The 13,853-nt window shown below is 51.3% G+C and overlaps 6 protein-coding genes across 6 annotated transcripts; 2 read left to right on the forward strand and 4 right to left on the reverse strand.

Annotated features, from left to right (window-relative positions):
* Positions 1–1,189: 1,189 nt before the first annotated feature.
* BU25DRAFT_334264 (uncharacterized protein) lies at positions 1,190–2,389 on the reverse strand (the record flags this gene model as incomplete). Its single annotated transcript, XM_033702524.1, has 2 exons — positions 1,190–1,346; positions 1,446–2,389. 2 exons carry the CDS (start codon positions 2,387–2,389, stop codon positions 1,190–1,192), a joined length of 1,101 nt encoding a protein of 366 aa, XP_033564748.1.
* Positions 2,390–2,652: 263 nt separating this feature from the next.
* Positions 2,653–4,095, forward strand: BU25DRAFT_242303 (uncharacterized protein). The gene has a single exon (XM_033701540.1). The coding sequence runs from the start codon at positions 2,869–2,871 to the stop codon at positions 3,757–3,759; it is 891 nt and encodes a 296-aa protein (XP_033564749.1). The 5' UTR covers positions 2,653–2,868; the 3' UTR covers positions 3,760–4,095.
* BU25DRAFT_242313 (uncharacterized protein) lies at positions 3,945–5,984 on the forward strand. The gene is made up of 2 exons (XM_033701541.1): positions 3,945–5,501; positions 5,555–5,984. The coding sequence occupies exons 1-2, from the start codon at positions 4,433–4,435 to the stop codon at positions 5,866–5,868; spliced, it is 1,383 nt and encodes a 460-aa protein (XP_033564750.1). The 5' UTR covers positions 3,945–4,432; the 3' UTR covers positions 5,869–5,984.
* A 545-nt stretch (positions 5,985–6,529) lies between these two features.
* BU25DRAFT_488735 (uncharacterized protein) lies at positions 6,530–8,533 on the reverse strand. The gene is made up of 5 exons (XM_033711370.1): positions 8,292–8,533; positions 7,899–8,236; positions 7,656–7,851; positions 6,773–7,602; positions 6,530–6,728 (listed from the first exon to the last, which is right to left on the reverse strand). The coding sequence occupies exons 1-5, from the start codon at positions 8,445–8,447 to the stop codon at positions 6,695–6,697; spliced, it is 1,554 nt and encodes a 517-aa protein (XP_033564751.1). The 5' UTR covers positions 8,448–8,533; the 3' UTR covers positions 6,530–6,694.
* Positions 8,534–11,320: 2,787 nt separating this feature from the next.
* On the reverse strand, positions 11,321–12,161 carry BU25DRAFT_488736 (uncharacterized protein; the record flags this gene model as incomplete). Its single annotated transcript, XM_033711371.1, has 3 exons — positions 11,824–12,161; positions 11,661–11,726; positions 11,321–11,571 (listed from the first exon to the last, which is right to left on the reverse strand). The coding sequence occupies exons 1-3, from the start codon at positions 12,122–12,124 to the stop codon at positions 11,321–11,323; spliced, it is 618 nt and encodes a 205-aa protein (XP_033564752.1). The 5' UTR covers positions 12,125–12,161.
* A 44-nt stretch (positions 12,162–12,205) lies between these two features.
* On the reverse strand, positions 12,206–13,753 carry BU25DRAFT_242387 (uncharacterized protein). Its single transcript, XM_033701542.1, has one exon. The coding sequence runs from the start codon at positions 13,430–13,432 to the stop codon at positions 12,623–12,625; it is 810 nt and encodes a 269-aa protein (XP_033564753.1). The 5' UTR covers positions 13,433–13,753; the 3' UTR covers positions 12,206–12,622.
* Between the last annotated feature and the right edge of the window lie 100 nt (positions 13,754–13,853).

Below are 13,853 nucleotides of genomic sequence, written 5' to 3' on the forward strand. Positions count from 1 at the left end.
CTCACTCTCATGTAACTAAATCTTTGCATTACCAGAGGAGCTACTGCTCCTCTCGTCTTCCATAGTCTTAGACTCAGATAGGACGTTAAACCAATAAAGTAAAATAAATAAATAAATAAATAAAAATCAGCCAGGTCTGACACAAGCCATGGCTCTTGCACAATGACAAGGTCAATGGCCAGTCTTACGATCCATGAACAACTTGCAAAACAACACTGAACCAACAGGACTACGCAACAAGATGAGAGCAGCCAAGGAATTGCAGTATTGATTGACCAAGCTGTGAAGCTGCGTCAGTGATACCCAGTATAATCAACACTTGCAATATCTGTTATACGAACCGAGATTGTACAAAAAGGACTGCAGTGGATACAACGTGGATCTCGTACACAAACGATTGTCACGGACCCATATACCAACCCACTTGCAGAGGACCCACGTTGACAATGATCAATAGGACACCGAGGACCAAGTATTGAGGTCACGACAACAACGCTCGATTGGACCGAGTATCAAGTCACTGATGATACTTGATATGAGCAGTACAATCAATCCTCCTGTCAAGTATATAAGCAAGTAGACATGCTGCCCTTATGGCATTGTGTTCAACCTCGTCAATCAACTTTGTTATTTGAATCTCACCTGCTCTTGAGCCAGACAGCATACTCTGTACTACTCATTGCAACCAGTCGCCATGGTCTTTGACTAGACGACTACCCCCTGATTATCACGGAGGTTTATCACAGTCAAACCTCTGCTGCTCCGAGCTCGCTCAGTGATAACCAACCCCTGACGGCTTTCTGTACCTCTGCTCATCCCCGAGAACCAATCGAATAGTGTCTACGAGCTTTGCTTAAGACACGACTTCAACAGCCAGCTCCACAGCCACCTGAAGAACGCTTTCTGTAGCCTGCACATTCTTGTTCAGACGGAGAGTTGACGTTCATAAATCAAATCAGTGGGGTTGCGTTACACCAAATTATGTCGGATTAAAGCGAGGATTTGCTAGCTCGAGTTCAAAAGATACAGGGGATTCATCGAGTCATAATCCAACAACTGCAGACTTGCTCTTGACGCAAATTGCTGCACTGAAATGCGCCCAGGGCCTCCAGGCATCTGTTTGATCCTGTGAGTGTAGAGGCGAGATTGTGCATGGTTGTCGAGGTGACCGATGTCGCTCAACCCAACGTCAAACAATGGCTGCATAATGCTTGAGCGGTGCAGTTGACGAAGTTGATCGCTCGAAGAGACTGCCTATCATGTAAGTCTTGAAGTCGAGGACATCAGTCATCCAGTCGTCGAGGTCGATGCATGCCATAGTGTGGGTTAGCAGAGCAAGCGTGTCTCTGTGAAGATCAGTGCCAGTCCTTGCACAAAGTTTGTGGGGCGGAGAGCGCGACTGACATGAGACATAATGACCAAGTCGTAAGATGTGAGGATCTTACCTTGTAGCCAAGCGCTGGACCAGCTCAAGATCTCGCTCATGCTGGCCTGCAATTATATAGGCCCAACGCATATCGATCTTCTTCCACCAGCGATTGGGCAGATAAGCCTCCAGCATGTAGTATTCGTCGCGCTGGTAGGGGAATTCGAGGCTAGGTGGACCATGTTTCGACAGAAATGCATCTGTACCTGCGGCTGCATCTTCTTCCGTCATGTCGACGTGAGTGCGTTTGTTGCCCTTGTTCTTTGAGTGCCGTTTGATAGAGCGGACCGTACTGTCGAGATGCATCTCCAATATGCGGGCATGCCACAGCGAGTCTTCCACAGCCCTCCGTGCAATCCGCGCATTACGCGCCACGAGCTCGCTGTTCCACTCAGTCGTTTGTCCTCGCGGCATAGTAGGTATAGGCACGCCATTGTCGAGATTCGATTGCCAATGTGCGAAGTCGAGCACCAGCCCTAAGTTGTTCCACGTGAGGATACAGGTAAGGCAAGTGCACAGTTGTTGGGCATCAGGTGACTGAATGTGCTGGTAGGGGCGCCTGTGGATGCTGAGCTGCGTCTGGCGGCTGGAATCGGTGAGGAGATCTTGTATGGAGGGCTCGACATCGCGGAGGAGCTTCGGCGTAGGAAAGCATTGCGCGAGAAGGGTGTAACGGCGCTCGATTATGACGTCGCCAATCACTCGGGAATTGGCAGTGACTAGGGCGTGGAAGCGGCGGTTCGCGAAACTGAAGTTGAAGACTTCGCGCGGCGACATGTACGTGAGGCACTCCAGGAGGAGCTCAGTGGGCAGCTTGGTAAGGTTGACGATGGCGTCTTTCTTTTTTTCGCGGACTACTTTGCGCCGCTGCATGCGCTCTGTGCGCTTCGACTTGAGGGACAGCGCTGCCGTACGGTCCTCCAGTGGTTCCTCGCTATCGCTGTTGCTGACGTGTCGCGGCATCTCGGGTTGGGTGTTGGTGTAAGTAGACGTCTAACAATGTTCCTACATGTTTGTGAAGCTTGAGGACTGGAAGGAGCTCTCGCGTGGCGTGCGGGGCAGCCGCACGTCAGAGTCTGGTTTTCGTCGCGGACACTCGCTGTCTCGTTTGCTCATCGTTTGTTTTCTTTCCAGGCAACCGGCAATATCTCTTGCGGTCGAAGTGACGTAACACTACTGCTGTGCACAATGCACTTTTTCTTTCTGCCTTACAAATCGCAACATAGCTGACTAAGCATCAACAGCTCACGGCTGCACGCACCGCAACCCTCGCCTCCGTCGGTCTTCCTATGCTTCCGATTGGCTCAAACCGGTCGCCTCGGCCAGAACTAGCCATGACGCCATCCCAGCATTTATAAGCGAGTCATCACTGCCTGTGTACATATACTTAGTACAGCTCCATCTGATTTGTAGACACCAATACACAGAGAGATATACCCAACATGACGACAGCCAACTTTATTCACATCGATACCAACTCTTATACAGGGAAGCCTTGGTCCAAGGTGGACGGTCCTGGCCAGAACTTCGAACGCAAGAGCCATTCTCGACAAGTTCACAACCTGCGCGGCAGAGAGCATGAGTTCACCACCGACAACTCTGGATTTGCAGTCTACAACTACCCCGCTAAGGAGAAGTCCTTTACCGACGATGTCGCTGTAAGAGCGGGCTACTACCAAGAAGTTGAGGGCTTGCTACGCGACAAGATGCCAGGCATCAAGAAGGTCCACATCTTCGACCACACAATTCGCCGGAGAGTGAAGGACTCTGCGCGCCAGCCCGTACAACAGGTTCACGTCGATCAGACCCCAGCGGCAGCCGAAGCTCGTGTTCGCCGCCACATCCCCCAGGAAGAGGCCGATGAACTTGTGAAAGGGCGTTACCAGATCATCAACGTATGGAGGCCAATCGAGAATCCAGCATCAGATCACCCTCTTGCGGTCATCGACTGGCGGACCACATCTCCCTCGGACTTTATCGCTACGGACCTTATGTACCCTCAACGTGATTCGCAGGATGCCGACGATGATGACCGTGGCAAGGAGGTCCTACCTGATCCGAGCAAGTACAACTCCACTGAAGGTTACGAGGTCAAGGGAGAGACCATGGGCGTAGCACCAAACGACAACCACCGATTCTACTACCAGAAGGATATGACACCAGATGAAGTACTCCTTCTCAAGTGCTTCGACTCTTACGGCGATGGTATGCCTAACGGTAAGAAGGGCATTGCTGTGCGGACTCCACACACTGCTTTTGACGACCCGCAGACTCCGAAGGACGCACCAGGCAGGCAAAGCATCGAAGTGAGATGCTTGGTTTTCTATGCGTAGCGCAGCATTGTCAGTACATATGATATCCTAGTAATCTATTGCTCTGTGGCCAAGTATCTATCCTTTTTTTCATACGCTCTGACTGGCATCCTTTACTTCGTTCAACGCGTAACTCAGTTCTCAGTCCACAAATCGATGCGATGCTTGACAGAAGACATTGCAACAACAAATGTCACACGCTGTCAAAATCTTAACTCAGGTCACTTATGCCTGGACTGATCCATTTTACCCTCACTTCCCCATTCTGCATCGTGGGGGAGCGAGCAAAGTGAGCTAAGTTTCGGGGGTTAGTTTAAGGTTTCGCTTCCGCACATCCAAACACCTTCGCGTCTGGACAACGAACATCCGGGGAGTTTAAGCTGCACGCGCCACAAAACTATGCGACACCACAGCTCAAGCATCGGCACATCCATGCTAACACACTTCAAATGCCCCCAAATGCCGGGAGCAAGCGGTCGATCGTTGGTGCCCTGTCCAATGGCCTGCCGCAGCCGCCGCATCTTGAAACGTTTCCATTCTCACAACTGTCTCCAGAGCGTCGAATGCGCCTTCTTCTGTTCCTGAGACCCATGTTACTTCTCTCGGGAGTTTATCATCCACGAACCGCCCGTTCTTGCGGCGATTTGTGGTTCTGCTGGCCGAACCATCGCTTCTATGGACCTACTTCCACAGCATGCTTGAGCCACGAAGGCCTATTACACCAGTACAGGTACTGGATCGCTATCTAGTACGCAGAAGTAACTTCACAGCAAGTGATGACCCTAATGAGAAAGGAAGAGAAGGTCTGGTGGGTGCAGATGGGAGGTCAGGGGGGCAGCCGGGGGAGGTATTGAAGGGGATCAATAGGACAAAAAGCAGCACAGGGCAAGAGCAACCACGTCCGACATTCGCAGTGCCATCTGCATTGCAATCATCACCCAGTTTACGAATAACATACACCATATCCGTCCGAACAACACCATCGGCGACTTCGATACCCGAGGGCGGCGCAAGAGTCGAGATCGAGTCACTACCGGGACAGAACCAGAACAAGCCAAATCTCGACGATGCAAGAATCGAAGCTCCAGCACTGCCCGGTGTAAATCAAGACACTTCTAACATGGGCGAGGTACTAAAGCCTGGGTCGCCAGCCGCGGCTGGTGCTCCAGAAAGACCATCAAACGCGCCTGCCATCACAGTGAACAAACCACTTCCCGGACAGAATCAAGCGAATCCAGTTATGGGCGAGGCACCTCTACCCGTGCCACCTCTTCCAGCACTTGCGTTGCCGCCTGCTCCGCCTATCCCGCCTCCATCGCCACTCGTCACTAGTTCAGCATCTGCACCGTCCTCATCGAATGAACCGTCAGTATATTCGGTGCAAACTGCAACGACTTCAACATCTCTATCGACTTCAGCAGCATCGACTCTAACCCCCTTGGCCTCTTCCTCTAGCTCGTTCACTCTATCATCAGTCACATCCTTCGTCAAACTCACACGATCAGAACAAGGCAAGGAGGAAGCTCCGGTCACACTAGCACTGTCGAACACAACAACATTGTCCGCCACTAGTACTAGTGTCATTCCGGCAGACAATGCAACTCCACAAGCAATTGCAGTCGCGCAATCTTTCTCGGGCGCCTTGTCATCGATGACTGCCATCGCCGCAGCGACCTTGACACCTACTGCTATACCAAATAACCAGGATGGAAGCATTCTGCATCCGACTGCAAGGACGTTACTGATCCTGTTTGTCATCCTTGGTAAGCTGCAAATTCAATGTTCTGCAGTTGAAAACCTTCTAACCACCGAACAGGTGCACTCTCAATCCTTGTCGCCATTGTGATCTTTATGATGATCAGGTCCCACAAGAACCGGTCACGAGCGCAGAGACAAGCGGCGATGAACCAAAATCTTTACGATGCTCCAAATGACCGCATCGGGGTTACCACGCACATCTCCGCAGACCCCAACGACAACCCTTTCCTGACAGCAAGCGAGAAGGCTATCATCGACAGAGCCGCCTCACCCGATGGTGCAGCAGATGCGAACAACTCGTCGAGTTTTTCGGACGCCATTAGCTCCTTCATCAAAAAGTCGAGAAGTGTGGCGTACAAGATCTCGCCTTGACCTGCGTCTCAGCGCATAACCGTAGGTCAGAGAGCTCAGGAGATTTGGGGAGGGTCGCGCATGCTGTGAATGAATGTAGATACGAACTTCAACAGTACATAAATCTGATAGTAATCAATATCGCACTGCGCAAAGAGTGCTAATCATCTTCCGGCCGCTCAGACTATCAAGCCCTTCAGCCGGCGAAGACATCAACCATGACCCTCTGATCGAATTTCAAAACCCGTTGACATGGCACTTAACATACGAATTCTTTGTCAAAGCCATGTTACCAGCATGGGTACTTATCTAGTGCCTCATCGATCGAACGATAGTAAGCACGCCCAGGCGCTACACACCCTTGCTTCCACCTCGTTAACTAATAACGTTAACCCCAACACCACCAACCGGTCTTGACAAAACGTAGCCTGGCGTGCCTGGCGCAGCCTAGTCACTGCAACTAGGTCGCAGATTCCACACGAGGTTAGCGAACGCTAGTGCTGCGTTCGATACTTGTAAGTTACTTCCATTCTGGGGGAGTTTGGGATGCTTGCAGCCTTGCGCTCGTACATCGCACATCGCGCCTGCCAAGCATGAGGTGCATGTGTAAGTGTAAGTCGCGGAATGTACTCGCGCTTCGGGCTGCGACAAAGAGACGGTAGATTATGTTCTCATAGCCTGTATTTATACTCTGCATCCCAGGAGGCATTCGACGCGGTGACAGTTAGCATGTCGTGAAAGAAGTTTGAACGATAAAATCGATGTCAAACTACGCGCAGGCTATGATGAAACGCATGAAATCAAAAATTTCATTCGGGAATCATCGGCAAGTCCCACAAAGGTATGATCAGTCTCCATCCATAACGAAGTACGATGCAATCCTGTCTTAGTCAGCAGAACTCAGCAGCTAGCCATGGGAACTTACGCAATGATAGTATAACCAGCACACAAGCACACGCCCTTCAGTACCGAACACCTACTATCGAAAACTAGCATCAAGAATAACACTGAGCTTGCAGCAAGTGCGACGGACTCAAAAGGCGTGAAGTGCAGACTCATGTCTCGATCAATACCCCATGCGATGAGCACGACCAGCGGTGTAACGAACAGTGCAATCTGGATCGCCGATCCAATAGACACAGCAAAAGCTAGGTCTATTTGCTTGCGCGTTGCGAACAAAATACCAGACACGAGCTCTGCGGCGTTGCCAACGATGGGCAGGATGATGAGGCCGACCATAGTCTTGGAGATTGGGGATTGGGCCGCGAAGTGATCGACGCGAGAGACCAGGTTCTCACTACAAATTGATATGAGTGCTGTGGATCCGATGAGGAAGATGATTGGTGTCGTTCTCTGCACCCATACTGAGGTGAGTATGAGTTCTGTTGCTGGTGAGATTTTGCCAATTATCGACACAGCAGACGCTGAATATGAGGTGGTTTGTGCGTCGGTGTCGAATGAGTCGTAGCTTTTCGAGTCGCTTAAGCTCAGCAATGGGGGCGTTGCCAAAGGTCTTCGTGGGTATGACAGATTCCGGCAGTGCGTGCTGGCCCTTCCAAGCTCAACTGAATCCACCATGCCAGGTTCTTCCGGATCGTCAAGTTGGATCAGCGGTTTATATGCGTATTTTGCAGATCGAATTTGCGTCCAAAGGTAGAGAAAGTAGACGATTATCAGGACGATGGATGTTGCTCGACTCAAAGCTGTAATCTTAAATGCGATCGCTGGATCTTCTGGTTTGGGTTTTAAGGTTGACTAAAGGGATGATGTTAGCTCCTGAACGATATCCAGCCTCAGAGTTGGCTTACTGCAACCAACAGACTGACTGTCGTCAGACAGAGTAAACCTGCGGCTACTCTTGTAGCCAACACATTGTACACTTGTCGTCGTTCTCGGCCCTCACCCGTCAGAATGGCAAGACCGAGCACTAGCAGGATATTGACAACGATGGAACCTAGGAGCGATGTTCGAACGATGATGTATTGTCGGTGAACCAGAGCTTGACTGCTACTATTAGCTGCTGCCAGCGCAAAGCTAATCTTTGGACTCACATAAAGATAACTAGCTCGGTCAGGTTTCCCATAGTCACATTGACCAAGGCACCAGTTGTCTCGCCCATGAAGCTTGCCACGCTCTCGGTAGCCTGGCACAGCACATCGGCAAGCGGCATAATTGCAAAGCAGTTCAGTATGAAGATTGCCGAGTCACTTAAGCTGACGAACGGAGCTGCAACAGCGAGAGGCACGAAGAGCAGCATCATTCGACTCCAGAATTTGATCGAGAACCTTCGGGCAGCTGTCAAAACCTTGAGGATTCGTGGGGCATCATTGTTGTCGTCTGAAGAGGGTGTGGGAAAGGACGTGTACAGTCCGTGATATGTGTCGTGTGCCTTGGTTATTCATTAGAAAAGCTTTTGGAATGCCGAGAGTCGCTGAACGACTTACTGAGTTTGATGGAGACACGACACTCGGTCTTGCGTCAAAAATGTGATACCCCTCCGTTGGCAGTGTACCGACAACGCTGTCGTCACGTCCGTTGTAGATGCAGTCTTGATGGTCTGCAACAACAGATGCATCGTCGCAGGTGTCGGTAGTTTGCATCGCTTTTTCCGTCCACTTTCCGATGTGCAGCGTTGGAAGAATCGATGGTGGTTGAAGGTCCAGATGGCAGCGGATATTCACCAAGAGCTATCTTAGAGTCGACCTTATCGTTGTATGACCACGAGGAATGCCATCAGGTAGGAGACTCAAGCCGAGACTAGACAACTTGGGCAAGCCTAAGTGAGTCCTCTCGCCTACCTCGGCGCGTGCGTGATGTTGTGCGCGATTTTTGGGTTCCAGGAGCAGACTTATTTGCAAGTTCACACGACATGATGATCTGGCAGTAAGTGCTCGGTTGAGTAGGGCACTCGACAGCTGCAAATACGTTGCTTCTGCCATTTCAGGTCTTTTACAAACTTGACAGCATCCGGGGCAGTAGATATGGAAACGTTTATTTGTACGGAGGAAGAGGAGGCGCGCGTGTCGAGGCTGTGGGTGCATCTCTGCATCTGGAGATTGCGGCACGTTGACAACGGACGAAAATGCCTCAATGTCGGTGGCTGACAAGTTTATCGCATGCCGCGGTGCAACAAGCAGCGAGATTTACCATGAGATGCTCCGGAGACACCAAGATTACATCTGATGATGTTTCGGATGTCATTCAGCCTGCGGCAATCAGAGACGCGGTGTTGCGTGCGAGAGAGCTTGATAACGGAAGGACTGCACGAGTCAGCAACAAGATCGTCGCTCAACGTGTTTGTCGGTCGCATGGTGTGAAGGCAAGCTTTCCCATAGCATGATAGCCCTTGCTTGTCTGCCAGGTATGTGAGAGCGGGGACATGGAATAGGCACACATGCGGAGGAGAGTCAGTCGCTTGCTGTTTGGTGGGGTCCGAGCGATTCTCGTCAAATAATACTCCTGACGGATTCCCTATTTATCCTCTGTAAAGTATCGCCATCGTGACCTAGTCAATAGTGCTTCGCTTGTAGAGCACATTGCCGTGATGCTCGACGTGAGGTTGGTGGTCGGTGAAGCCAGGTGAACGAACCGTGAGTCCGTGCACGGAGGAAGCTCTTGCCTGTCTGACAGCCTACCACTTCTTCCAACACTCTAACACTACACAAAGTCTGCAGGGTCGAAAAATATCACCACAATGATGTGGCCATGGGCATTGTAGTGTACGAGCTATGAGTTGTTTCAAGAGTCTGGTAATGCAGAGAATTACTTAGTTACAGGAGTTTGGCTTCTATGAAAGTACAAGGATTGGTGAGGGTCTAAGTGTGAGGTCACTGTAGACAGGGGACTGGATATGGGACGAAAGGGTATGTTGTAGTAAGTAGATAGACAAATCCTTAAGGGGTCAGCCTTGGAGATTTGAGGTGGCTATATACTCTCTGTCACGGTTCAGGGTACTCTTGCCTTTTGAACCTCACCTGCCATGAGAGTGACTGCCACGTCACACTAGCGTTTTTTACAGCTACTCACCTCTATGTACTGTCCGTAGCTTCACCCAATACATCCCCAGTTCAATCCTTCAATTCTTCCCACAGTGTACTGATCACTCACGATCCATGCCCCAACACTCTCAGTCTCAGAGGTTACCCTCCAAGGTCCTGGTGGTGGCCTGTATGGGTCCTGATATATAACCATAGGTCAGAACATCCGTGACACTAAGCCCTGGTGTTTGTTGTTGTGTGAGGGCTCTGACAGAGCTCCTGTAGCTGGTGTGGCAGCTCAACAAAGCACAGTTGGTGGGGATGGGTGTAGGAGATTTGTATGTGTCACGAGCAGGTTCCTTCACTTCAATAGCCCCCCCCCCCCTTCCCAGGGAGCTCTTGGGTTATAAAGACCCGAGGATGCCCTCTCTTAGGAATCTTAGCGGTTCAATCAATCACTACCGGTGATCTACTGATATCTGCCTATTGTGTCTGTCCATCCAGGCCGTTTTTTATACTGCCTCTATTCCTCCACACTATAGAAGGCATCAAGGCCGTCCATAGTGTCAGACTCACATAGGACATTGAACCAATCAATCAATCAGTCAAGGCATCAAGGCCACTCTGGCTTTCATCAGCAGGACCAAGGTTAGCACAAGGAGATGGCATTTTGGACAGCATATAGAAGACCTGGCATAGTGGTGCCCTGCATTGCTGCACTATAGTCTCTTTCCTTTCTAGCAACTTTGCTTTGGGCCTGTGCCTTCACCATTCCTTGTATCTTCATTTGACTCAACTTTTTGTAACCAAATCTCTGTATTACCAGAGGAGCAGTAGCTCCTTCGTCTTCCATAGTCTCTGGCTCACATATGACGTTAAAACAATCATTCATGTATTCATTAATCATTCATCCGTCCCAGTATGAAGATACTTTACTCGTAACGAAGCTCGCACGCGTGGCAAGCATCTGCGCGGGACGCTCAACACCTTGAAGTTGGCGGGTTGCTTATGATGGTGGAGGCAGAGTATATGAGGCAGAAGCCAAGCTTGCTGGACGCTCTTTGACAGCGCTGTGCAGAGCTTCATCCGGGGGACTGATATCTCGGCTGATGCTAGGGATATAAAGGCGTTTGAGGCTTCGCATCCTGGGGTCAGTTGGAGGGAAGCTCACGAAGTCGTAATGAGGATTAAGGAGTCGCATGCTTTGTGATGGAGGATCATCTGCGAAGCGAGTAAGAAGTCGAAGAAGGAAGTGGTACTTCGGAGTCTGCGCAAAGCATCGCTTCATCGCTAGAGTAGGTATTTGACTCGAGAGGTACATTTTGGTTCGAAGACTCAGTTGATGGAGTTTCACGAGTGTCTTAGTGTTCTCTGTCGCAGTAGGCCATTGAATCTGCAATGACACCAAGTAAGCCGAGCTTATGTATCAGTATACTTTTGAGTGTGTTGAGCAGCGCCTGAGTGATGGTGCATTGCTACGATTCTCGGTCGGTTCTTCACTCAATTTCCATCGCGTCCGCCTGTTCAGCTTTCTTCTTCAGCCTCTCCCTCTCCTTTCTCGATCTTCTTCTCTGGCTCTCGTTCTTCCCACTCTTCTTCCCTTCCAGCCTCTGTCCACGGTACTCTTGAATTGTCATGCCTCTCCGTTCCGCGGCAACAGTTTTTTGCTCGGTTGTGACTATCTTAGACTGCTCCTTGGCAAGCTTGCGTGCTTGCATCTTAGCCAGATTTTGACGCTGGCGTTTCGCTGAGACAGATCAGGGTTTTGCGAAAGGAGAAGATGAGATACGGGGTACAGGATTGGAAAGTGAGTTGAAGGGCTGTGAAGGTACATACACATCTTAGGTCCCGTCGAGGTAGGGTCGACTTGCATCTCCAGATCGCCGTCTGTTTGAGTGTTTGCTGCATGAAGTGTCAGATCCTGAGCGAATCTTTGATCCTCTGATGGGGATGCTAGACTGATCGGCTTCCTTCCTTTCGCTCGCTTGACTGTACGTACCTGCACGTGTGCTCGCAGCTAACCCAGGAGGCTTCGGCTCATCTTTGTTGTGGAACGCAGTGCCTAGAAGATCTCCGAGTTCGTCTGCGAATGCACCAAATTGCCTGCGCTCCTTCCTCTTTTTGGTCTTGCTGAGACCTTGCCGCGTTGGTGAAAGGCTCCGCCCACTCGCGTCTGATTGATCGCTATCGCTGGCGTCTGAATCCCGGTTCTCACCGTCGCGGAAATTGCCCAGCTTAGCTGGCGCAAGTGCAGTGGGTGCAGTAGACGTTAAACTTGTTGTGGGAAGCGTTGAAGACATGTTGTGTATGTGTTGTGTGGCTGTTTGAAATGTCCGAAAAATTGTTTGGGAAAGGTTGAAGTGAGGGAACGAGTGGAAGGTGCGAATGCCGAAGATGATCCGTCGTCTCTGATTCGTTCATTTACTCTACCATTATCGAGACGTACACTTGCTCCGAGTGCGCGCTGCGTGTCCATGCCTACGTATCTACCATCTACCTCTGTTTTCCCGGCTTTTGAAAAAAAGCAATGCTATGCAAAATGCCGCCCAAACCTACTGCAAAATATGGATGTGAAGAGTAAGTCGAATCAATGCGCAATGATAGATGATGCATCATACAGAGGCTGAAGAAGAGAAGATATGATATGATGTCAAGGAAATTCGTAAATCGTAAGTGCATGTGCGTGCAGACACTCTTGTCGGTGAGGCTCGCAGCCCATCCTAAAGCGCCCAACTCCAAAGCCAAACCCCAGTCTACGGTCCAGTCCGCAACTCCGTTGCAAGCAAAGCCAAGACCCGCTATGAATCAATGTCATCGTCGACGAAGAAGCCCCAGAACGTTACCTCCTCGTTTTCTCGCCCTCGCAGACGGCCCCCGTATACGCTGTCGCACATCTCGATGGGTACCTCGAGCTTCAAGCAGCCGTTGCCGAGGAATGTGAAGAGTAGCCACGAGTCGAAGTCGGGGAAGGCACCGCCATCATCAGGATTTCGACTTCGGAGTCCTCTGTTCTGTAATGATGGTGCAGTGGGCATGCGGAAGGTGTGGTAAGGCAGTGTTTCCTCAGAGTCGGCGGTGAAGAAGGAGCTATTCAGGGCGAGCTCGACGGTGACGCCGTTGGACTGGGGATCATCGTGGACGGGTGCTGTGTCGTGTTTATGGAAGCGCAGAGTGCCGAAGCGCAGATCGGTGGGCTGGCCGAGCAGGTCGAAGAGCTCGGTCGAGTACAGGCGGAAGTAGCCGTTGTGTATGCTGAGCTCGTCGTCGGCGTCGGGGCCAGCAGTTAGGGTGAGGTTGTGCAGCTGCTCCTCGGCGCGTTTGCCTTCAGACTCGGCGGCATTGAGGGAACGACGGATGTGCTTGCGGGTGTACTTGTCGCTGAGGTCGGAGACAGCCATGCGGCAGGCCTCGCGCCGGATGTCGTCGCTGCACCAGCCCCTCATGCCGTGTTGCGCAGTGGTGTTGGGACCCGAGAGAGAGCGCTGCAGGCCACTCTCAAAGTCTAGCACGAGCTGCTCGAATTCGCGCATAACGCGAGCCAGGGGGGAAGCGTCGTCGTCGCGCGGTTTCGCGTCGCGGGCAACGGTGTCTCGCTTCAGCAAGGCCATGGGGGGTTGCTGTTGGCCAGGTGCAAGCACGGTGAGAGTGAGTACGGCCTGCGAGGGCACTCAAAGCGAGGGACAACAGTGCAGGACGAGGCTGGCGATCGCTGCGCGAGAGGAACGTTCAGGGTGCAGCTCGGCGTGTGGAGCTCTCCGGGCAGTGGTGCTCTTCTGGCGGAACCGGAAGGACAAGGGGTGCAGAGGGGAGCGGTCGTGAGAAATCGTGCAGTAAACAAACCGCCGCCGTTAGTCGTAACGTTCAGAGTTCACACACAGTCCGCGCAAGGCTGGCATTGAAACGAAATGGACAAAGAGACAAGAAACATGGCTCTCCTTGAGCGACTGACCGAGATTTTGCTGTCCAGCGCGGCGGGATCAAATGCGCGCCAAGATAGAATGGTCGTGCTTCCATCCCAGCAGCGGTATG

This window comes from Macroventuria anomochaeta (assembly GCF_010093625.1).
Source record: "Macroventuria anomochaeta strain CBS 525.71 unplaced genomic scaffold BU25scaffold_6, whole genome shotgun sequence".
In the NCBI taxonomy this organism is placed as follows: Eukaryota; Fungi; Ascomycota; class Dothideomycetes; order Pleosporales; family Didymellaceae; genus Macroventuria; species Macroventuria anomochaeta.

What these genes read in the sequence shown, in the direction of transcription:
- BU25DRAFT_488735 (XM_033711370.1), bottom strand. Translation starts at nt 8,447, where the DNA reads ATGCAAACTACCGACACCTGCGACGATGCATCTGTTGTTGCAGACCAT. An exon ending in TCGTGTCTCCATCAAACTCA is followed by an intron (nt 8,237 to 8,291) that starts GTAAGTCGTTCA and finishes TGAATAACCAAG; the next exon opens with GCACACGACACATATCACGG. An exon ending in ACCGAGCTAGTTATCTTTAT is followed by an intron (nt 7,852 to 7,898) that starts GTGAGTCCAAAG and finishes TAATAGTAGCAG; the next exon opens with TCAAGCTCTGGTTCACCGAC.
- BU25DRAFT_242387 (XM_033701542.1), bottom strand. Translation starts at nt 13,432, where the DNA reads ATGGCCTTGCTGAAGCGAGACACCGTTGCCCGCGACGCGAAACCGCGC.
- BU25DRAFT_242313 (XM_033701541.1), top strand. Translation starts at nt 4,433, where the DNA reads ATGCTTGAGCCACGAAGGCCTATTACACCAGTACAGGTACTGGATCGC. An exon ending in GATCCTGTTTGTCATCCTTG is followed by an intron (nt 5,502 to 5,554) that starts GTAAGCTGCAAA and finishes ACCACCGAACAG; the next exon opens with GTGCACTCTCAATCCTTGTC.
- BU25DRAFT_242303 (XM_033701540.1), top strand. Translation starts at nt 2,869, where the DNA reads ATGACGACAGCCAACTTTATTCACATCGATACCAACTCTTATACAGGG.